Source organism: Oncorhynchus kisutch, linkage group LG11 (assembly GCF_002021735.2).
Source record: "Oncorhynchus kisutch isolate 150728-3 linkage group LG11, Okis_V2, whole genome shotgun sequence".
Lineage (NCBI taxonomy): Eukaryota > Metazoa > Chordata > Actinopteri > Salmoniformes > Salmonidae > Oncorhynchus > Oncorhynchus kisutch.
Genome location: NC_034184.2, coordinates 157,102 through 181,579, shown reverse-complemented (window position 1 = coordinate 181,579; position 24,478 = coordinate 157,102). Strand labels below are relative to the sequence as shown.

General features: G+C 43.1%; 2 protein-coding genes across 10 annotated transcripts in view; one reads left to right on the top strand and one right to left on the bottom strand.

Annotated features, from left to right (window-relative positions):
- Positions 1 to 1,798: 1,798 nt before the first annotated feature.
- On the top strand, positions 1,799 to 23,028 carry LOC109882111 (1-acyl-sn-glycerol-3-phosphate acyltransferase delta). Of its 6 annotated transcripts, XR_004211541.1 has the most exons (10): positions 2,034 to 2,211; positions 11,495 to 11,672; positions 11,843 to 12,012; positions 12,255 to 12,416; positions 12,726 to 12,879; positions 13,022 to 13,124; positions 15,155 to 15,230; positions 17,365 to 17,563; positions 21,539 to 21,768; positions 22,739 to 22,850. XR_004211541.1 is itself a non-coding variant. In XM_031835167.1 (9 exons), the coding sequence occupies exons 2-9, from the start codon at positions 11,495 to 11,497 to the stop codon at positions 21,613 to 21,615; spliced, it is 1,119 nt and encodes a 372-aa protein (XP_031691027.1). In that variant the 5' UTR covers positions 1,799 to 2,211; the 3' UTR covers positions 21,616 to 23,028. The 6 variants fall into 6 exon arrangements, 5 of the variants coding, with proteins under 5 accessions (XP_031691027.1, XP_031691026.1, XP_031691025.1 ...); XM_031835167.1 differs by having other exon boundaries at positions 1,799 to 2,211; positions 21,539 to 23,028; XM_031835166.1 differs by lacking the exon at positions 21,539 to 21,768 and having other exon boundaries at positions 1,890 to 2,215; positions 22,739 to 23,028.
- Positions 22,706 to 24,478, bottom strand: part of LOC109882110 (mitogen-activated protein kinase kinase kinase 4) — a 61,424-nt gene continuing 59,651 nt past the window's right edge. For all 4 annotated transcript variants that reach the window (XM_020474199.2, XM_020474200.2, XM_020474201.2 and 1 more), the window contains one exon: positions 22,706 to 24,478. In XM_020474199.2, the coding sequence (XP_020329788.1) occupies positions 24,458 to 24,478 (21 nt within the window). In that variant the 3' untranslated portion in view covers positions 22,706 to 24,457.

Genomic DNA, 24,478 nt, shown 5'->3' with positions numbered 1-24,478 from the left:
CCTCTGTGAACTGGGGCTGAGGATACCTCTAGGAACCTCTGTGAACTGGGGCTGAGGAAACCTCTAGGAACCTCTGTGAACTGGGGCTGAGGAAACCTCTAGGAACCTCTGTGAACTGGGGCTGAGGATACCTCTAGGAACCCCTGTGAACTGGGGCTGAGGATACCTCTAGGAACCTCTGTGAACTGGGGCTGAGGATACCTCTAGGAACCTCTGTGAACTGGGGCTGAGGATACCTCTAGGAACCTCTGTGAACTGGGGCTGAGGATACCTCTAGGAACCTCTGTGAACTGGGGCTGAGGATACCTCTAGGAATCTCTGTGAACTGGGGCTGAGGATACCTCTAGAACCCTCTGTGAACTGGGGCTGAGGATACCTCTAAGAACCTCTGTGAACTGGGGCTGAGGATACCTCTAGGACCCTCTGTGAACTGGGGCTGAGGATACCTCTAGGAACCTCTGTGAACTGGGGCTATGGATACCTCTAGGAACCTCTGTGAACTGGGGCTAATGATACCTCTAGGACCCTCTGTGAACTGGGGCTGAGGATTCCTCTAGGAACCTCTGTGAACTGGGGCTGAGGATACCTCTAGGAACCTCTGTGAACTGGGGCTGAGGATACATCTAGGAACCTTAGTGAACTGGGGCTGAGGATACCTCTAGGAACCTCTGTGAACTGGGGCTGAGGATACCTCTAGGAATCTCTGTGAAATGGGGCTGAGGATATCTCTAGGAACCTCTGTGAACTGGGGCTGAGGATACCTCTAGGAACCTCTGTGAACTGGGGCTGAGGATACCTCTAGGAACCTCTGTGAACTGGGGCTGAGGAAACCTCTAGGAATCTCTGTGAACTGGGGCTGAGGATACCTCTAGGAACCTCTGTGAACTGGGGCTGAGTATACCTCTAGGAACCTCTGTGAACTGGGGCTGAGGATACCACTAGGAACCTCTGTGAACTGGGGCTGAGGATACCTCTAGGATCCTCTGTGAACTGGGGCTGAGGATACCTCTAGGAACATCTGTGAACTGGGGCTGAGGATACCTCTAGGAACCTCTGTGAACTGGGGCTGAGGATACCTCTAGGAACCTCTATGAACTGGGGCTGAGGATACCTCTAGGAACCTCTGTGAACTGGGGCTGAGGATACCTCTAGGAACTTCTGTGAACTGGGGCTGAGGATACCACTAGGAATCTCTGTTTAATACATCTCTGGTACCCTCTACTGGCTCTCATGAGGATGTTTTTTGATTCCAAGGCCATGGCATCGAGCCTTCTCTCTTCACGCTCTCTCTCAGATGCCACTATTAGATGCCTTGTATGAGACCGTGGCTTCTACTTTTGGAACAATGAGAGAGAAATAACCTAGGTTCACTAAATGTAGATATCTTCATTCAAGAAAATAACTATGGAGGGAGAGGCTGTAGGCATACCATCACTCTGCTGTCAGCCACTGTTCTAGAAGGTTTTCTAAATAAGTCCAACTGTAATATAACATGTGAATGCTACATAGAGAAGCAGTCAACTAACACACTATTACTAAATATCATAGGCTGATCAAATACTGTAGAAGCCTAGCCCTAGTACACACAGCTCTGTAGGAAACGCTTCGTTAGTGCAATACACTTAATCAGCCAGTAGATGGAGCTACAGGCCGAATAATGAAATAGAAAGTTGAGACAGAAAGTTCAGCAGTGGCGCTACATTGTTTGGGTTGTCATTATCTGGGCAAGTGGCAAAGTCATATAAACCCCGCCTATTGTTTCCGCACGAGAAGTTTCTACTTTCTACACTTTTTACACACAGCAGCAGCAGCGAGCACATGCAAGAGGGATTTCCTCACATCAGCTGTAATAAACACGTAGGGTAGGCGAACCCAATGCAACCCCCCCGAATGACGAGAATCATTTTGAATTTTCTCGATTACTCGCGTCCTCTCCTCCGTCCTCTCCTCGCCTCCTTTTGAAACGGGAGAGGGTGAACTTTGACCAATTGAGAAAATGCCAAATAAAAGTGGCGTGTTGTCAGGTGGGTGTTCTGGCGGCGGGTGTTCCTATAATTAGATTGAAGGAGTTCGTTTGGGGACATAAGGACATCTCTCAATGCTCATTCTGATCAAGCCTACAGACAGACAGTTTGGAGACAACATTTCCGTCAGTGTCTGGACAGCTTTATCGCTGACAGAAAGGAACTAAAGCCAGGGACAACGGACAAGGTAGGTACTGTAACAAACTTTTATTATGGTTGTCAAAATGTGTTTTTTTCCCCCACTCTGTCATATTAGGCTACTCCTGTATTGTTATTATAATACAACTAGACTACTTGGAAGAGTCCTTGGTAAGATTATTGTTACACCCATAACAATTATTGATTACAATTAAATCCATAGTCTGGAAGATTTCAATCATTGAAATATACTTTGTGACTTTGAAGTATATAATTTACGAGATTAATGTTATCACCACCAAAATAATCTGTTGAGGAGATAAATAATTTTGGCTCTAGTTTGAAATCAATGTATTTTATTTTTGCTCTAATTTTGCTCTAATTAAATGTCATTGCCCTGCAGATACAAACCAATTCAATTTGTCAGGGCATGGGCTCTACAAGGTTTCAAGTGTTCCACAGGGATGCTGGCCCATGTTGACGCCAATTGTGTGTGTGTGTGTGTGTGTGTGTGTGTGTGTGTGTGTGTGTGTGTGTGTGTGTGTGTGTGTGTGTGTGTGTGTGTGTGTGTGTGTGTGTGTGTGTGTGTGTGTGTGTGTGTGTGTGTGTGTGTGTGTGTGTGTGTGTGTGTGTGTGTGTGTGTGTGTGTAACCAAGCAGTGTTGCAGTTCTTGACACAGACCAGTGCCCCTGGTACCTACTACCATACCTTGTTTTAAGGCACTTCAATATTTAGTCTTGCCCATTCTACTTCAAAATGTCACACATACACAATCCATGTCTCAAGGTTTAAAAATCCTTCTTTAACCTGTCTCCTCCCCTTCATCTACACTGATTGAAGTGGATTTAACAAGTGACATCAATAAGGGATCATAGCTTTCACCTGGATTCACCTGGTCAGTCTATGACATGGAAAGAGCAGGTGTTCCTAATGTTTTGTACAGTCGGTGTCTAACTCCAAGAGACTGAATTGTATACATGTATTGCTTATAAACATGCAAAACTATTTCTCTCCCTTCCTGATGCTTCCTAAAAGCATAGGTGAGATTTGCAGTGGTGATTTTAGCATGTAAATCTTGGTGGGCAAAACAAACCATGTGGGATGCATGCCAGCAAAGCCACAATACATTAATTGCACTATAACGGTGACAAACTGTGACCACAAACTGTTAGGGCCTACATAAAGCTGTCCCAACAGCAGTCCCAACACTACTACACCTGGCTATCAGTGGAGCCTTGTCTGACAGCGAAACAGTTCATTCGGCCTCGTTTACTGCCTTTCAAAAAAACAGCTGACATGGCTGACTTGCTTAAACAAATGTGGTTTCTACTAACAAATGAGATGTACAAACTATGGCATAAGGGGACGACAAGCGGATAAGAGGCAATCCATAATTTAGATTAAGACATTATTAATGAGGGAGCTAGGACAGATGTAGTCAATATAATTATTTGTTCAGCACTTTTGAAATTTACAGCGACAGAAATCAGAACATTGGTCGTTCTTACAGTGTTCTCCCTGTACACCAAGTCAGAACCGTATTAAAATAAAGGGGGCATATAAGCAGACAATAAGTTCTTACAATATTTGCTAATTACATTGATCAAAAACAGGTTAAAGGCTACATGTGCACTAGTAAGTCGGAACAGTAGGTGAAATTTAAGAGATGGAAATATGGGCTCCCAAGTGGCGCAGCGGTCTAAGGCACTGCATCTCCGTGCTAGAGGCATCACTACACTAGAACTGCCATATGGGGCGAAGTTAGCCTGCAGAGTTCTGTATTTTTAAAAATCCACCTTTCCAGAAACAAGCCTGTTACTTTTGCCGCTTGCTATAGACCACCTTCTGCCCCCAGCTGTGCCCTGGACACCATATGTGAATTGATTGCCCCCCATCGATCTTCAGCGCTCGTGCTGTTTGGTGACCTAAACTGGGACATGCTTAACACCCCGGCCATCCTACAATCTAAGCTTGATGCCCTCAATCTCACACAAATTATCAATGAACCTACCAGGTACAACCCCAAATCCGTAAACACGTAGATATCATAGATATCATCCTAACCAACCTGCCCTCCAAATACACCTCTGCTGTCTTCAACCAGGATCTCGGCAATCACTGCCTCATTGCCTGCATCGGTAATGGGTCTGCGGTCAAACGACCACCACTCATCACTATCAAACGCTCCCTAAAACACTTCAGTGAGCAGGCCTTTCTAATCGACCTAATCGATCGGATAATGATCTCATTCCGTCAGTAGAGGATGCCTGGTTATTCTTTAAAAGTGCTTTCCTCACAATCTTCAATAAGCATGCCCCATTCAAAAAATGTAGAACCAGGAACAGATATAGCCCTTGGTTCACTCCAGACCTGACTGCCCTTGACCAGCACAAAAACATCCTGTGGTGTACTGCATTAGCATCGAATAGCCCCCCGCGATGTGCAACTTTTCAGGGAAGTTGGGAACCAATATACACATGCAGTTAGGAAAGCAAAGGCTAGCTTTTTCAAACAGAAAATTGCGTCCTGTAGCACAAACTCCAAGAAGTTCTGGGACACTGTAAAGTCCATGGAGAATAAGAGAACCTCCTCCCAGCTGCCCACTGCACTGAGGCTAGGAAACACTCTCACCACCGATAAATATCCGTGATAAATAAGCATTTTTCTACGGCTGGCCATGCTTTCCACCTGGCTACCCCTACCCCGGTCAACTGCCCTGCACCCCCCACAGCAGCTTGCTCAAGCGTCCCCCATTTCTCCTTCACCCAAATCCAGATAGCTGATGTTCTGAAAGAGCTGCAAAATCAGCTTTGCTAGACAATCGAGACCATATCTTTCTAAAATTGTTGCAACCCCTATTACTAGCCTGTTCAACCTCTCTTTCGTATTGTCTGAGATCCCCAAAGATTGGAAAGCTGCGGTCATCCCCCTCTTCAAAGGGGGAGACACTCTAGACCCCAAACTGCTAAAGACCTATATCTATCCTACCCTGCCTTTCCAAGGTCTTTGATAGCCAAGTTAACAAACGGATCACCGACCATTTCGAATCCCACCGTACCTTCTCTGATATGCAATCTGGTTTCTGAGCTAGTCATGGGTGCACTTCAGCCACGCTCAAGGTCATAAACTATATCATAACCACCATCGATAAGAGACAATACCTGTTGTCATCCTAACCAACCAGGGACTGTTGTCAAGGACCTCTGGCAGTCTCTATGGGGATGCTACAGGGTTCAATTCTCTGGCCGACTATTATCTCTGTAGACCTCAATGATGTCGCTCTTGCTGCTGGTGATTCTCTGATCCACCTCTACGCAGGCGACAACATTCTGTATACTTCTGGCCCTTTAGACACTGTGTTAACTAACCTCCAGACAAACTTCAATGCCATACAACTCTCCTTTAGTGGCCTCCTTCCGTGGCCTCCAACTGCTCTTAAATACAAGTAAAACTAAATGCATGCTCTTCAAACGATCGCTGCCCGCACCTGCCCACCCGTCCTGCATCACTACTTTGGACGGTTCTGACTTAGAATATGTGGACAACTACAAATACCTAGGTGTCTGGTTAGACTGTAAACTCTCCTTCCAGACTCGCATAAAGCATCTCCAATCCAAAATTAAATCTAGAATCGGCTTCCTATTTCGCAACAAAGCATCCTTCACTCATGCTGGCAATAATACCCTCGTAAAACTGACTATCCTACCGATCCTTGACTTCGGCGACGTCATTTACAAAATCGCCTCCAACACTCTACTCAGACTGCGTCCAATTTGCTATCACAGTGTCATCCATTTTGTCACCAAAGCCCCATATACTACCCACCAATGCGACCTGAATGCTTTCGTTGGCTGGCCCTCGCTTCATATTCGTCGCCAAACCCACTGGCTCCAGGTCATCTACAAGTCTTTGCTAGGTAAAGCCCCGGCTTATCTCAGCTCACTGGTCACCATAGCAGCACCCACCCATAGCACACGCTCCAGCAGGTATATTTCACTGGTCACCCCCCAAAGCCAATTCCTCATTCGGCCGCCTTTCCTTCCAGTTCTCTGCTGCTAATGACTGGAACAAACTGCAAAAATCAATGAAGCTGGAGACTCATATCTACCGCACTAGCTTTAAGCATCTGCTGTCAGAGCAGCTCACCGGATCACTGTACATAGTGTTAGAGTTGTGTAAATTCGAATCTGGTATCAGGATAAATATAACAATGAGTCACCGATTGCATACTATGTATTTTTTATTAGCTAAGTAATAAATGGCAAATGCAACTTTCGTATATACGGGCTCACTGTAATACCACGCAGGGCAGAACAGGGAACTGACAGGATGCATGTAAACAGTTGTTCTTATACTGTGATGGACATAAGGCCAACAGACGGGTTGGAACATCACAGTAGAGGCTGGGCGTGGTTTAGACTTGCTCAGCCTATCGCAGGCGTTCAGGCGGGTCCCCGCCTCTTGGTGCTTCTTGGAGTCCTCCCTCCGTCGATGTATAGATTCTTACTGTTCTGGTATCGCTGCCTAGTTAGAACAGTTGCTCAGTTCCTGCTATTGTGTTGTTCAGTATTTTTCCATCTCAGTTAAACCTCGTGATGACCACCCCTCCCTATCACAACTTTGTAAGATACAGCAAGTCACACCATGTGCTCAATATTGTTACATACAAACACAAGGACAAAGCATCTGCTGGGCTGTTATCTACAGTTTTGCAACATGCAGGTCACACCATGTTACTCAGTTCTTGTCACACACAAACAGACAAGTAGATGTAGCAAGCAGTTTAATCTCATGATGATGCTCAAGTGCACAAATGCAGATACTTCACACAGCCAACATCAGGTAATATTTAATCATATATATTACCATGTCTGTATGTCTGTTAATGGCTATATTGTAAAATGCAGAATCCCACAATACCCATCTGTAAATAGCCCATCCAACTACCTCATCCCCATACTGTTATTTATTTTGCTCCTTTGCACCCCAGTATCTCTACTTGCACACTCATCTTCTGCACATCAATCACTCCAGTGTTTAATTGCTATATTGTAACTATTTCGCCACTATGGCCTATTTATTGCCTTGCCTCCCTTATCCTACGTCATTTGCACTCACTGTATATAGACTTTTTGTATGGTATGTTTGTTTATTCTATGTGTAACTCTGTTTGTCGCTTTGCTTTATTTTGGCCAGGTCGCAGTTGTAAATTAGAACTTGGTCTCAAATAGCTTACCTGGTTAAATAAAAGAGAGACTTGCTTCATGATGATGCTAGCAAAGATTTTGAAAGTATGATATCAGTCCAATCAAAGCTGCTGTTGACCTAGTGGTTAGTATTGGACTAGTAACCAAAAGGGTGCAAGATCAAACCCCCGAGCTGACAAGGTAAAAATCTGCCGTTCTGCCGCTGAACAAGGCAGTTAACCCACTGTTCCTAGGCCGTCATTGAAAATAAGAATTTGTTCTTAACTGACTTGCCTTGTTAAATAAAGGTAAAAAATATATATTTCTAATTACCTTGAACGTTCTTGGATAGGGACTTCTAATGTAACTCTATGGCAGCACCCAAGGGGCTTGACTTTTCTAGCTCTACCCTTCGACTTGGTGGTGACAGTGTTCCCATGAGTGACAGAACACTGAGCCAAACACGGCGCAACGCTCTGTATTTTCTGCTGGCTTGCCCTACCATCACAGGAAGCACTGAGCTAGGCTGAAACGCCTGCATTTTGAAGCTGCCTTACAAACATTGTCCCTTTTGTTTTCTTGAGTATGTGGCTTTATTAACTCCAATATATTTTTTACATTATTTGCAAACTGATGTGACACGTATTAATGCCAAAATAACATGCGAAACAGGTAAGCCCCCACCAAAAAACAACATTTTATATGCATGTGAATGCTAAAAATGTGGGGCTCTGCCCTGAATGACAGGTCGCCACTGGAGGTTTGATATGCTACTGTACACAACCACTCCCCTGAGGTAAATTCCTCCATAGTAGATTGTATTGTGGTGCAGTAGTGCCAGTCTGCTATTGGTATATACTGTAGTAGTTCCCAGAGTGAGGTGTGTCATCAGGGTGTGGGTGTGTCATCAGGGTGTGGGTGTGTCATCAGGGTGTGGGTGTGTCATCAGGGTGTGGGTGTGTCATCAGGGTGTGGGTGTGTCATCAGGGTGTGGGTGTGTCATCAGGGTGTGGGTGTGTCATCAGGGTGTGGGTGTGTCATCAGGGTGTGGGTGTGTCATCAGGGTGTGGGTGTGTCATCAGGGTGTGGGATCAGCAGGGTGTGTCATCAAATAAAGTGTTATTTTTCACATGCGGAGTACAACTTTACAGTGAAATGCTGACTTACAAGCCCTTAACCAACAATGCAGTTTTAAGAAAAAATACGTGTTAAGTAATAAAAGACAGTAACAAAGTTAGAGCAGCATAACATTAGTGAGGCTAAAGACGGACGGACGGACGGGGGGGGTTACAGAGTCAATGTGGGGGCACCAGTTGAGGTAATATGTACACAACTCTGTATAGTCAGACTGCTATCTCATGACCATGTGTACGTGCAAAAACAGTCTGCCTAGATGTGCCTTGTTGAGCTGCTAGGAGGTGAAACCGAGTGAGTTCTGCGGACTATCAACTATTTCCAATGCTACCACACATTATACAGGGAATTGTTACCTTTTCTATAGGAAGATTCCTATTCACAGTTCTTATCAAATCAAATCAAATCAAATGTATTTATATAGCCCTTCGTACATCAGCTGATATCTCAAAGTGCTGTACAGAAACCCAGCCTAAAACCCCAAACAGCAAGCAATGCAGGTGTAGAAGCACGGTGGCTAGGAAAAACTCCCTAGAAAGGCCAATACCTAGGAAGAAACCTAGAGAGGAACCAGGCTATGTGGGGTGGCCAGTCCTCTTCTGGCTGTGCCGGGTGGAGATTATAACAGAACATGGCCAAGATGTTCAAATGTTCATAAATGACCAGCATGGTCGAATAATAATAAGGCAGAACAGTTGAAACTAGAGCAGCAGCAGTGAACAAGTTTGACACAGTGAGTGCTTGTGATCATTCTACATGAACAAGAAGTTCCTATCAAACAAGACTTTTGGGACCAAGACTGTTTCTGTCCTGATTCTAGTATGAGTATGTTGTCAACCTTTATGGATCGTAGTGGGAGGCCTACACAATCCTTTTAGTCTTTACATAGTTAACCTCAATGACTTCTATACAGCCGGGACGGCAGGAGAGCGAGAGAAGAAAAAGTGTAATTGTTGAGTGGCTGAATTTCTTCTTGAACAGCTCTTTGGAGTGCAGAGAGCGCTTCACTTTGTCAGCCTCTGTCAGGAGAGCGAGAGATGAGTCATAAGGGTAGTTCCCACTGTTCTGGAGCAAGGGTGGGGTGAACTTTGCCCGATTGTGTTTTTTTTATTTATTAGCTTTCGCAATTCACGTCTAATATATATTGCAGTTCAACTATTTGGAAATGTCCATTTCAGGACTTCTCCAAGACAGAATGTTGAATAAAATCATATTTGAACTTACTCCACCACAGGGATCATCAACTAGATTCAGCTGTGGGTTGATTTAAAAAAATATATATATATATATGTGTGTGTGTGTGTGTGTGTGTGTGTGTGTGTGTGTGTGTATTTATATATTTTCTTGAGCGGATGGTTGTGGGGCCGGAACATAATTACAAATCATTTGTAGACTCCATATTGACCGCGAGAAACCCAAACGGATATGTTTGACTAAAATATCATTTCAAAGCCTGCTTACATTTGCATATGATCACGTCAAATCTCTCTATGCGTGGGAATACCTGAACAGATTTCTTAACTAAAATGACTTGGAGCTGATTTTCTGGTGGGGGGTTTTTGTCTTCGGTCCAACAATGAAAAACACACAATTACGTTTATTTATTTTTTTTGCTCAAAAAACTTGGGGGCCGAATAAAACCACCCACAGGCCAAATAAAACCACCCACAGGCCAAATAAAACCACCCACAGGCCAAATAAAACCACCCACAGGCCAAATAAAACCACCCACAGGCCAAATAAAACCACCCACAGGCCAAATAAAACCACCCACAGGCCAAATAAAACCACCCACAGGCCAAATAAAACCACCCACAGGCCAAATAAAACCACCCACAGGCCAAATAAAACCACCCACAGGCCAAATAAAACCACCCACAGGCCAAATAAAACCACCCACAGGCCAAATAAAACCACCCACAGGCCAAATAAAACCACCCACAGGCCAAATAAAACCACCCACAGGCCAAATAAAACCACCCACAGGCCAAATTTGGTCAGCCAGTTGGGGAACCTGCTCAACTGGTTTTCTGGGTGGTTGGTCCTCATACCCTTTGGGAATTGGAGATAAAATATCCACAGGAAAGTATTACTAATCAGACTTAAAACACTGGTAGTGTGTTCATATGTCTGTTTCCAGAAGCATGCGCACACTATGTAAATGCATGCAGACAGAGCATAGTAGGCCAGCTCCTGCATGTTTACATTGTTCGGTGCATGTTTACATTGTTCGGTGCATGTTTACATTGTTCGGGGCAGGTTTACATTGTTCGGGGCAGGTTTACATTGTTCGGTGCAGGTTTACATTGTTCGGTGCAGGTTTACATTGTTCGGTGCAGGTTTCCATTGTTCGGTGCAGGTTTCCATTGTTCGGTGCAGGTTTCCATTGTTCGGTGCAGGTTTCCATTGATCGGTGCAGGTTTCCATTGATCGGTGCAGGTTTCCATTGTTCGGTGCAGGTTTCCATTGTTCGGTGCATGCTTCAGGTGATCCTGGCTGTTTGAGTAAGACCTATACTGATAACTACAAGTTCTCTCATTGTTGCATATCTGTCTTTCAGACTTGTCTATTGTATGTTGTTCAGGATATTGGATGTTTGTACGAGATTGGATCGGTCTGTGGCGGCGGTTAAGAGTGTTGGGCCAATAACCAAAAGGTCACTGGTTTAAATCCCAGAGCCAACTAGGTGAAATATCTGTCTGTGCTTAATCCTAATTGGTCCTGTAAATCGCTCTGGATAAGAGCATCTGCTAAATGACTAAAATGTCTGCCGCTGTCTCAAAGATCTGTCCTCTGATCTGAAAGAACTGGCCAGCTGAATGATGAGCTGATTTTCACCAAGTCATTTTCCAATCAGCGCAGAAGAAGGTGTGGTCAGATTTCTGTTTTCATACCAACAGGGTCTAGCTTCCAATGGAAAGATGGGGCTGGTGCAGTGGTTCCTATGTCACCTGCTGTGCATCAACTATATCTTTATTATGCCTAATAAACTCCTCATTTCCTCCCCTGTAGATGGGTCTGGTACAGTGGCTGAAGGGACAGTTTTTGTGTCAGCTGATCATCTGCTATGGGTTCTTGGTCAGCGGTCTCCTGGTCAACCTATTACAGATCTGCACTCTGCCCCTCTGGCCAATCAACAAGCAGCTGGCCCGGCGTATCAACTGTAAACTGGGATATTCCCTCACCAGCCGTGAGTAGGATATCGCTTTCTTAACTGATGCTGCAGGGGCTATACTCTAACTTTTGTGCAATAACTGAAATATAAAGTTACTGTAGCTGCTGACACCGTGGTCTATTATTTATGCTCTGCTAGGCTAGGTTGTGCTGTGTTATGTTAATGTCATATTGTGTGTTCCCCAGAGTCTGTGGCTCTCCTAGAGTGGTGGTCTGGCACTGAAGTAACTTTCTACACAGACCCAGCGGACTACCAATTCTACGGCAAAGAGAACGCCATCATCGTCCTTAACCACAACTTTGAAATAGACTTTCTGTGTGGCTGGGCCTTCTGTGACAGATTCGGGGTCCTTGGGGTAAGAGAACAGGGATTTTTCTCAATTCATCGGTCTTAGATTCATCATATCCTCTCTCGTTGTCTCCTTCTCAAAACGCATTGGAGAAGAACGTCCAATGGGAGGGACCTTGGAAATTGTCCTCCAATACCGTTGAAGGTGGGAAGCAAGGAATTGTATAAAGACTGAGAAGAGACTAGGATTTTCAGACGTTGTTTGATGCCCTCTGTGTTAATGTGTTTGAATAATCTTTCCCTTTCCAGGCCTCCAAATGTTTAGCCAAGAAAGAGTTGTCGTACCTGCCTGTGATTGGCTGGATGTGGTACTTCCTGGAAATGGTGTTTATTAAGAGGAAGTGGGAGGAGGATAAGAGGAGCTTTGTCCAGAGTCTTCAGAACCTACGGGATTACCCCGAGAACTTCTGGGTGAGCCATGAACACAATCAATAATGACACTTAATAGTCAAAAGTTGACTGGGCGTTTTATAGTTCGAGAGGATATAACAGGTCTTATCAAACTCCTTATTCCAAACTTTCTTTGCAACTATGTAAACATGCATATGCAGTATGGTTGTTCACTTATAAGATTGTATTGATCGACACACTCAATATTGTCACAAGTCTAGGAAGGATAACGTGAGAATATAATGATACTCACCTTGTAAACCTGAGTATGCAGGTTGGTTGGTCAGTCAAAACACAGCAGTGACACTACAGTGACTCTCTGTGTGCCAGTTCCTGCTCCACTGTGAGGGAACACGCTTCACAGAGGAGAAGCATCAGATCAGTATGGAGGTGGCAGAGAAGAAAGGCCTGCCTAAACTCAAACACCACCTCCTGCCCAGGACCAAGGGCTTCTGGGTAGCCGTCCAGAACCTCAGAGGGACAGGTATGGAACCCCTGGGAGCCCCAGAATGACCAAATGCTACACATGTCATGACTCATGATTGTATATCCCCATTATTTTGGATAAAGACTGATGCCAATGATCTTTTGACAACTTAATGTTTTTGTGTCTGTTACCCCTTCAGTTGCTGCGGTCTACTGTTGTACACTAAATTTCAGAAACAACGAAACACCAACCTTGCTGGGAGTTATCAACGGGAAAAAATATCATCCAGATTTATACATAAGGTATATAATAATTCATTTCAGCCTGCATTTTCTATCGCAAGCTTGGCTGTGAGTGGAACCTGGGATGGCCATTAGTTAGAGGCTAAACTCACTGATCTCAAGGCCCTTATATTGGTTTATTGGACTAATACTGAACAAAAATATAAACGTAACATTCAACAATTTCAAAGATTTTGTTGACTTAAAGTTTATATGAGGAAATCAGTCAATTGAAATAAATTCATTTGGCCCTAATCTGGATTTCACGACTGGGAACATGAAGCTGTTGGTCACAGATACCTTAAAGGTAGGGGCATGGTTCAGAAACCCAGTCAATATCTGGTGTGCCCACCATTTGCCTCATGCAGCCAGACACATCTCCTTCGCATAGAGTTGATCTGGCTGTTGATTCTGGAATGTTGTTCCATTCTTGTTCAAGTTGCTGCATATTGGCGGGAACTGGAATATGATGTCATACATGTAGATCCAGAGCATCCCAAACATGCTCAATATGTGACATGTTTGGTGAGTATGCAGGCCATGGAAGAATTGGGACATTTTCAGTTTCCAGGAATTGTGTACAGATACTTGCGACATGAACCCGTGCTTTGGGGCGGCAGGTAGCCTAGTTGCTAGATCGAATCTCCGAGCTGACAAGGTAAAAAATCTGACGTTCTACCCCTGAACAAGGCATTTAACCCACTGTTCCTAGGCTGTCATTATAAATAAGAATGTGGTCTTAACTGATTGCCTAGTTAAATAAAGGTCATTTAAAAAAATTAAGTATCCTGCTGAAACATGAGGGGATGGCGGCAGAGGAATGGCACGACAATGGGCCTCAGGATCTCGTCACGGTAGCTTATGCCTGCCCATGCCATAACCCCACCGTCACCATGGGGCACTCCGTTCACAACGTTGACATCAGCAAACCGCTTGCCCACACAACACCATACATGTGGTCTGGGGTTGTGAGGCCGGTTGGACGTACTGCCAAAATGACATTGCAGTCGGCTTATGGTAGAGAAATAAACATTACATTCTCTGGCAACAGCTTTGGTGGACATTCCTGCAGTAATCATGCCAATTGCACTCTCCTTCAACTTCAGATCTGTTGAATTGTGTGTATGTGCACATTTTAGTGGACTTTTATTGTCCCCAGCACAAGGTGCAACTGTATAATAATGATGCTGTTAATCAGCTTCTTGATATGCAACACCTGTCAAGTGGCTGGATTATCTTGGCAAAGGAGAAATGGTCACTAACGGGGATGTAACCAAATGTGTTCAACATTTGAGAGAAATTAGCTTTTTGAGCGTATGGAACATTTCTGGGATCTTTTTGTTTCAGCTCATGAAACATGGGAACAACACTTGTTAAGCTTATTTTTTTCAGTGTATTTTAATGGACAATAAAGTTCTATGGAATTGAATTGGACAGCTGAAAACATCCCCGTCTCTTCTGCCTCCCCCCGTCTCTTCTGCCTCCCCCTTATGCCTCCCCCTGCCTCTTATGCCTCCCCCTGCCTCTTATGCCTCCCCCTGCCTCTTATGCCTCCCCCTGCCTCTTATGCCTCCCCCTGCCTCTTCTGCCTCCCCCTGTCTCTTCTGCCTCCCCCTGTCTCTTCTGCCTCCCCCTGTCTCTTCTGCCTCCCCCTGTCTCTTCTGCCTCCCCCTGTCTCTTCTGCCTCCCCCTGTCTCTTCTGCCTCCCCCTGTCTCTTCTGCCTCTTCTGCCTCTTATGCCTCTTCTGCCTCTTATGCCTCTTCTGCCTCTTATGCCTCCCCTGCCTCTTATGCCTCCCCTGCCTCTTATGCCTCCCCTGCCTCTTATGCCTCCCCTGCCTCTTATGCCTCCCCTGCCTCTTATGCCTCTTATGCCTCTTCTGCCTCCCCTGCCTCCCCTGCCTCTTATGCCTCCCCTGCCTCTTATGCCTCCCCTGCCTCTTCTGCCTCCCCTGCCTCTTCTGCCTCCCCTGCCTCTTCTGCCTCTTATGCCTCCCCTGCCTCTTATGCCTCGCCTGCCTCTTATGCCTCTTATGCCTCCCCGTCTCTAGGAGAATCCCTCTGGAGTCCGTACCAGAAGATGAGGCTGAATGTTCTTCCTGGCTTCACAAACTCTACCAGGAGAAGGTAGTGTTATAATTGAGGAGAGAGCTCACACTATGGACCAGATTTACCAACTAAGCATTTGCACAAGGTGCAGAGTTTGCATCTATTTGTTCACTATTAAAGGAATAAAAACAAAAACAAAGCTAAAACTCTCCATTTAAATTTAGTTTAATGTCAATACCTACTCTTCACTTTATAACTTTGTTCTGTCCCCAATGTTTAATTCGCAAACATTGCACCAAACTCTTTCTGATAAACTGGCCCATGTTAGTTTGATTCATTGTATTCTTATAGTGTCATGCATCTGGATTAGATTAGATAGAGCTGTATTTTTTGGAACAGCCAGCTCTTTGGAGCGCAGTAAGCCCCAAGGACTAAGCTCAAACTCGCTTAATTTACACGGTTTTATATTATGGAAATTGCCAGGTCATTCTACAAGTGCCTCTTGCGTCCCTTTGATATTTTAAGTGGAAATTGTGCACGAGTATTGGATTTTAAAAGCATGTTTTATTAAATGAAGTGCCCTTTTTAATATAGACCACATGGCGAATTCAGTTTCAGTTTTTAATATAGACCACATGGCGAATTCAGTTTCAGTTTTTAATATAGACCACATGGCGAATTCAGTTTCAGTTTTTAATATAGACCACATGGCGAATTCAGTTTCAGTTTTTAATATAGACCACATGGCGAATTCAGTTTCAGTTTTTAATATAGACCACATGGCGAATTCAGTTTCAGTTTTTAATATAGACCACATGGCGAATTCAGTTTCAGTTTTTAATATAGACCACATGGCGAATTCAGTTTCAGTTTTTAATATAGACCACATGGCGAATTCAGTTTCAGTTTTTAATATAGACCACATGGCGAATTCAGTTTCAGTTTTTAATATAGACCACATGGCGAATTCAGTTTCAGTTTTTAATATAGACCACATGGCGAATTCAGTTTCAGTTTTTAATATAGACCACATGGCGAATTCAGTTTCAGTTTTTAATATAGACCACATGGCGAATTCAGTTTCAGTTTTTAATATAGACCACATGGCGAATTCAGTTTCAGTTTTTAATATAGACCACATGGCGAATTCAGTTTCAGTTTTTAATATAGACCACATGGCGAATTCAGTAAATATGATTTTTTTATATGAATAAAGTCTTGCTAAAGTGCCAAAGTTCAGCATTTATGTCTGTCCTTCATTTTCTGGTCAACCCTGGTAAGTGACCTGAACTCTCGCTTTAATATGGTGAAACTATTCCTTAAAAAAAAAAGTTTTCCATTGAACATCGAATAGTGAGATCATAGTGTAAAAGCTGATTCTATACTTTTTGGCCATTTTTCTGGTGGGAAACTGAGCCAGTTGAGCATAACACGTTAACCCTGTTACCCATAGATAGACAGGCTAGAAATGTTTTAACAACTAAACCATTTTGTGAAGCTTGCATTCAATTGCCACTCCGTTGCACAAAAGTTTCCATTCCCCGTCCCAGGGGGATTTTTGGCTGATTTGAAGAAGAAACCCTGTTACTTTATTTGGCACTTTGGCACACCATATAAAACATTTTATTTAACCTCCTGAGATGGGAACTTGTTTTTTTAATCAATTTGAACATGTGCTCTTGGAGACAATGTTAAAATGGTCCATTTTAAAAAAACAACAACTATTTAACCAAGTTACGACCCAAACACTTTCATCAATGTATTATTATTCTATTTAACTAGGCAAGTCCGTTAAGAACACATTCTTATTTACAATGACGGCCTGGCAAAAGGCCTGCGGGGACGGGGGCCTGGGATTAAAAAAATAAATAAATAGAATATAAATGTAGGACAAAACACTCATCACAACAACACTAGATAAAGAGACCTAAAACCACAACATAGCAAGGCAGCAACACAACATGGGAGCAGCACATGCACAATCTGGAACATGTACCTATGCCCCATTTAGATTAGTACTAAATTGCACTGCATTAAAGAGATTCACAAAAAGACATGATTTTGGCATACTATATCAGACATACAAAAAGACAGCTTTAAGGACTTTGAACCCCTCCCTTCCCACTTCCTTGTGGTTATGGCAGTGAAGCCAATGGACTATGCTCCTGTTTGTTAGGTTAGGTTATGATGTGCTCATGTATTGTGCTTCTAGGACCAGTTCCAGGAGGACTACAGCCACACCGGATATTTCCCTGGCCCTATAGTCACCCCTCTGCGTGGACCCTGGGCCCTGATCAACTGGATAGGCTGGACCTGCCTTCTTCTATACCCCCTCTACCTCCTCCTGGTCCAGCTGGTCCTCTCTGGGTCTATTCTCACCATACTGGCCACTGTGGCCTTCTGCTCTGCAGGTTGGTCTTATGGGTATATATTTCAGAGGTCATCAACTAGTGGCCCCCGAGCCAAATCTGTCCCTTGAGACCAAAATTATTCAAGTTCACTATAGAGGGCTTGCAGTTGCGTCACAAATCACCTAGCAACCACACCAAGCGCCATGTTGGAATTCCTTCAGTCGTCCACATGGCTAGCTGCGTTTTGCTACCACCAAAAACTTCGGGAAGATTGCCCATTATTTCGTTTTTCTAAGAACCCAGAAAATGGAGGCAGTGGGAGAACTTATTCAAGTAAGTAAATATATTTTGAAAATGATTAGCTAGCTAGCTAGTTTACTACAGAAACTTAGTGTGCAGGCTAACATAATGTTAGCTAGCATTACATACTGTGTAGCTAGCTACGTGAATTAAATATCACCAGTTTGCTAGCTAACAGCCATAGAGGGTGAAAGGATTAGCTAGCTTGTTCCAGCTGTCAGAGAAGGGAGAGTAGGCTACTCTGGATAGGGCAAGGACCTTTGGGAAGACCTCATGAAACTATTCTCCAGTTCGAGTCCCTAGCAAGAAACTGAGGACAGAGATATTTCAACATAATATTCAGTGCTGTCTAATTAGAGTACAATGAAGCCTGTTTCTTTGACGTTTTCTGTCCTCAGCTACAGAGCGCTATGGATCCGTCTGCAGATGAATGTCCCAAGAGAGTACCGGTACATCCTTGTATGCCATGGATTATGTATACCTACAGTATGTTAGCAAAAATAGTTTAAAAGTGACACATGTATAAACATTTTACAACTGGAGCAGGGCAACCCTGCTGGGGGTGCAGGCTTCTGTTCCAGTACTAACACACCTGCTTCAATGTGTCAAACCTAAGTAGTTAATAATCAAGTGTGCTCCCCACTGTAGATCAGGGAGCAGTGGAGGGGAGAACCGCTCATAATGCCTGGAACTGAGCGAATGGAATGGCATCAAACACATGGAAACCATGTACTTGATTACCATTCCACTCCAGCTGTTACCATGAGCCTGTTCTCCCCATTTTAAAGTGCCACCAACCTCCATTGCAGTGGAGATGGACATTTCTTTTTCTTCACCTGGCATTGTTTTAGTAACAACCGTTAACTTGCATGTAAAGGTTAGACATTTTAACCTTCAAAGAATCAACACATTCATATCATTTCAAACTGCAAGTAAGCTGTGTTTAAACTTGTTTTAATTAAACTATTTTTCAAGATGAACTAGTGTTGATTAATCACAGATTACAATTCTGTTGTATTCTCAAATGAACATGACCTTTTTGTTCAGTCATAAATTCTACAATGAGTTGTATTTGACTATCACTATTTCTCAGGATATCAGCCATGTGAACCCATTTTGTAGCTTATAATGGCATGCAGCAGTGGTTCCCAACTCCCGTCCTCCAGTTCCCCCAACAGCACACATTGTTGTAGCCCCAGACAAACATACCTGATTCAACTCAGAGGGCCTGACGATTTAGTTGACAAGTTGAATCCAGTGTTTGTCTGGGGCTACAATAAAACTGTACTGTTGGGGTACTCAAGGACTGGAGTTTGGAACCACTGGCCTACAGTATGATGGCATTATCCTTATGGGCATTTGCTATGCACCCCTTGACATTGCATCTGAAGCAAAGAATAGCTTAACTCCCACACTGTTTACATATTGTTCAGCTATGTTATCAATTTAAAAACCATACCATTAGAAGATGTATATGAGGCTAATCATTATACTGGATTTTGTACATGCTTTGGTTCAAATCCAACCCTTGTAATCTAGGTGGTGAGATGCGATCATTAGCTTAAAACACACAACTACCAAGTCCAATGCCAGATACTTTTCTCAGAACAGCTGAGTGGCACTGTGATAATGAAAATGGTTAGCCTAAGACTATAAAGAAATAAAATAGTTGGCTATAATAACTTTTATTCAATGGTGCTCGTCTCCGCAGAGATGAGACGATTCATTTCACCCAGACAACAATATCCAGTCTTTTACACATTACATTTGATATATTCATATGGTTTACTTTTGTCATGACGACGAGGTGAAGGTGCTCTACTCAAATGGCACAGAATCATTCAGGTTAACCACAGCATATGACAACCATCTTGTATAATTGAGGGTTGTCTCCTTTTCATATCTGGAAAGTGACCAAGTAGTAGAAACTGATGCTGCAGCATTTCATCTTCAGTGGGAATCCCATCCACATGGGTGTCTTGAGGTCAGCTGGTGAACCTACAGTACATAAACAAATGAAAAGCACACCTGATGTTAAGACTAATTCATTCAGGTGTTTGTCATAAAGATTCAATCTATTGTTGGACTGGAACAAATAGTCAGTCACACAGCAGGTTGTCTTGGCACATTGAGGTCTTTGCCCTGTAATGTCCATACATTTTCCCTCTTATGAATAATCATATGATAATCACTGGAGGATTTTTATTTTGGACAACAATGATCTCCATATGTAGGTCATTTTGTACAATTTGCGTCTACCCTTTTCATGGTCATGGCTAGAAGGAATCCAGCTATTATCACATTAACGTCATGACATTTCGTAGCAGATTAGAATTTAGGCAGAAGGTTACCTATAAATGCAAAAAAAATACTTTTGACAAGCTGGTTGCATTCAAGACGAGGTCGTTTTTATTCATCTGTTGTCAGTGTTTAGTAGAGTAGGCCTAGGCTACCATCGTATTAAAAACACAATTCTGCTCATTTATCCACCCTTACAAAAAAAAGATCGCAGTTTTGAAACTGGTATTTTGGACGCATTATTTACAGCATACTGCACTTTTCTTTTCTCCTCGTATGGGGTAATCATGTGTAGTCGAATTGTTTATCAAAGGCCACTTTACCTCCTTACTCAAATTTGCACACACTATACAGATTTTTCTATTGACTGTACGTTTTGTTTATTCCATGTTTAACTCTGTTTTCGTCGCACTGTTTTACTTTATCTTGACCAGGTCGCAGTTGTAAACGAGAACTTGTTCTCCACTGGCCTACCTGGTGAAATAAAATCCCGTACAAAGGAAACGTCTCTGATATGGCCTATAAACCTATGCGTTTTATTAGCCTAAATTCTCTATCCAATCTACATCAGGAATAGTAGGCTTACATTGGTCTGCAAATGCGATGGAGGCATGCAATCCTTTGTTATAAAGGTGCCTTTATGGTGATAAATGGCTTCTCCAAAATGTTCAACTCACGTGACACTTGCTAACCGCTAGCTTGCAGTCTAATTGTTTAATTTAGTGTTAGCATAACAGCTAAACTAAACTCGAAAATCTGACTTGATTTACCAGTGATGAATTGATCGTACAGTAGCAGGCCTGTTACTACTGACAGCTGTCTGGATTGAGGGCTTGACGGTCAGATGGTTTCCTAACTTTTCTGACAGTTCTTGAGACTTCTCACTAACGGTGTTTCATGATTGCGGCGAATCTGTAAACATTTCCCCCCCGTTGTCTTTGCTGCCTTGTTACTCTACAGAAAGGACTGTGGTGATGAATCAACTAGTTTTAGGCAGTCACTCGGCTGTAGTCAGAATAATTCATGCGGTGGTCTTCCAACATGGCCGCCAGGAGGCGTCGTACATCAACTGCAAGCCCTGTTTCCTTTTTCGTGACAATTCACCTTCAACCAGGGCCGCTTTGTGACAGGTGACTAACTCTTGCTAAAAGGTATTTTTGTTAGTACATTCTCCTCAATCTATTCCATTGTTTACCAAATATTTTGAAACTGATCAACAGCGAGAACCGATTGTTCCTTCCTCTTGGATAGTACTGAATAATATCGCATGAGCATGCCTGTAATGCCATTGGTTGGTATCGCTTACACGATAGTGTTGGCACATCATACCGTTGAAAAAGTTGGTCAAACATTTCCACTGGATACTGTAACCACATACTTCATAATATTCGCCTCAGCATACAGTATGTTCATCACATTCCTCTATTCCATTCTCAGTGTCGGTTGGTGTGCGCTGGATGATTGGACAGACTGAGATTAAGAGAAGCTCCAGCTATGGGGTCCCACTTAACTGAGATGGCCTTGCAAGATCCTTCCCAGGGACCACACACATTACCAATCTCATCCCTACAGCACAGTTCACCCCCAGGAGATAATTTATTCCAAAGAAAGAATGTTGGTCAGAGATGGCATTGCATTCAACTCAAGTACGACAAGAAGGGTGGAAGGTGCTTCAGCAGTCTTCCTCTTGCCCGTACTTGAATATACTGCACCTAAACACATACCGTGCATTCAAAGTATTTAGAGCCCATGACCTTTTCCAGATTACGTTACAGCCTTATTCTAAAATGGATTAAATAGTCATCGGGTTCTTGGTCACCTCCCTGACCAATGCCCTTCTCCCCCGATTGGTCAGTTTGGCTGGGTGGCCAGCTCTAGAAAGAGTCTTGGTGGTTCCCAACTTCCATTTTAAGAATGGAGGCCAATGTGTTCTTGGGGATCTTCAATGCTGCAGAAATGTTTTGGTACCCTTCCCCAGATTTGTGCCTCGACACAATCCTGTCTCGGAGCTCCACGGACAATTTCTTCAACCTCATGACTTGGTTTTTGCACTGTCAACTGTGGGACTTTAAATAGACGGGTGTGCCTTTCCAAATCCTGTCCAACCAATTTACCACAGGTGGACTCAATCAAGTTGTAGAAATAGCTCAAGGACGATCAATGGAAACAGGATGCACCCGAGCTCAATTGAGTCTCATGGCAAAAGTTCTGAATCCTTATGTGAATATGGTATGTTTTCACTTATTATGGGCAATTGAGTTTTATTTCATCCAGTTTAGAATAAGGTAACGTAACAATGTGGAAAAAGTCAAGGGGTGTGACTGCACTGTAGGTTCAGGGCATGCATCTATGTCTTTGTCCTTGCCAAACATCAACATGTATGACTAAAGTATGTTGTGATGTGTTAAATGCACTCGATTCAAAATGTATAACTTTTTTTGCACATGAGATTCTGAAGTACCAGATAAGCCCACTTCAGTTTGATGCTGGCTTTAGTTTCAGCAGTGTGTATGTAAACGCAGGCAGTCCCTTCTATTAAGCTCCTGTGTAAACATTACCATGTTATGTTTGAATCTAGGACATGACAAACTAATCTCACACAGCATTTCTTAATGATTTAATATTGTTTGTACATAGCAAACACTAGGAGCAGCAGAGGACCAGAAAGTGTGCATTCAGCAGCAGGGAGTAAGATCGGACCTTTGTCTCGCTCCTCGGTTGGATATGCTTCAGTTCCGTGGCTCTCCAATCGGAACACACCTGTCTGACTCTGTCAACTAATCAGTGCTGCCCATATCCTCTACATCCCAAATGGCACCCTCTTCCATATAGTGCACTATATTAGGGTGCCAGTTGGGACATAAGCTTAATCTCCAACTGTAAAAATGGGATCCTCAAAGGTGAAATAAAAACGATTTTAAAACAAATCCACCAAAAATATAAAAAACTCTTTCCCTCCTGGACTCTTCCCCACAGCCTTTGATTGTTAATTTAATGTATGGAAATAGTTTCTTATACAGTGTCCTCCGTAATTAGTGAATCATTGTTTCTTATGGACTCAAAATCAATGACCGAGGTTAAAGTGCAGACAGTCAGCTTTAATTTAAAGGTATTTTCATCCATATCAGGTGAACCATTTTAGAAATACAGCACTTTTTGTACATTTTGGGGAACCAAAAGTATTGGGACAAATTCACTTGTTTATTAAAGTAGTCAGTATTTGGTCCAATATTTATAGCACACAAGGACTATAACAAGCTGGTGTCATTTTGTGTCATTGGAGTCACTTATTGTAAAAAATACAATATGTTTCTACACACTTTCGGATAATGATGAGTGAGGTCACCTCACAAGCTAACGTCTCACCATTACAATAATGAGAGGTTAGCATGTCTTGGGGGTATGAGATTTGTGTTGAACTTTCACTCATTATCCAATAAGTTTGGTCACAAGCTTGATGTAGTGCTATGAATATGGGACCAAAAACATTCTTTACTATACATAAGTGAATTTGTCCCAATACTCTAATGTCCAAAAAGTACTGTAATTTGTAAACCGTTCACCTGATATGGATGATAACACCCTCAGTCATTGTTGGATTTAAAATGTAAAAAAAATGTTTTGGCACTAAGTACAGCATCCCCTGCTTCTGTGCAATGACACTCACCTCATCAAACGACTGAAGGCAAGACTTCAGACTGCCACGACCAAACCTGGGGCACAACATTGTGTAACATTCAGATGATATGTAAAACAAACATTTCTAGCTGCAATGTTCCACAACGTTTGCCTACTGAACGAGGCCCAAATGTCTGCAGTGAACTTAGATCTCCCCTGCGCTCAACTGTCCCTAATACACTCACTGAAAGGAGGGAAAAAAAACGTATTTAAAGTGCCATAGCTTTTGTTTATCAATATCTTCATTTGCCTTGTTCCATCTCATCTTCACCAGTGAGAGAACAACAATATGTGGCTATACTTATTACCTAAGCTTTACAATATTGTTTATACAAGGAAGGATCCAATCCTATTACAGTATGTACAATACATTGCCCTCCCCAGGACATAAGTCGACTAATACAGGGTCATGTTCATTAGGGCACACTGTAGCAAAACGTTTTAACAGATACAGGTAGTGTCTCTCCCTGTTGCAGTCAGTTTTCTTCCGCTTGGTTTGTAAGCAACACGATCCAGTTTAGTCGTCCATCGGAAATGATGTCTTAAAGTTCCTCAGTTTAGCTCCATATGCCTGCAGTCATTTCCTGTGTTCACAAGACCCTCGTCTTTCGGTCTCTGGCCAACATGAACAGTAGTGCTATAGTTTGTAAACGTGGGAGTAGCGGTGTCAGTTCCCCCTCACTCTTCATCCGTGCAAAC

Excerpts from the sequence above, each read along its gene's own strand:
- LOC109882111 (XM_031835166.1), top strand. The coding sequence starts at position 11,495 with ATGGGTCTGGTACAGTGGCTGAAGGGACAGTTTTTGTGTCAGCTGATC. Across the intron at positions 12,417-12,725 it reads ATTACCCCGAGAACTTCTGG|TTCCTGCTCCACTGTGAGGG; the intron begins GTGAGCCATGAA and ends TCTGTGTGCCAG. Across the intron at positions 12,880-13,021 it reads CCAGAACCTCAGAGGGACAG|TTGCTGCGGTCTACTGTTGT; the intron begins GTATGGAACCCC and ends TTACCCCTTCAG.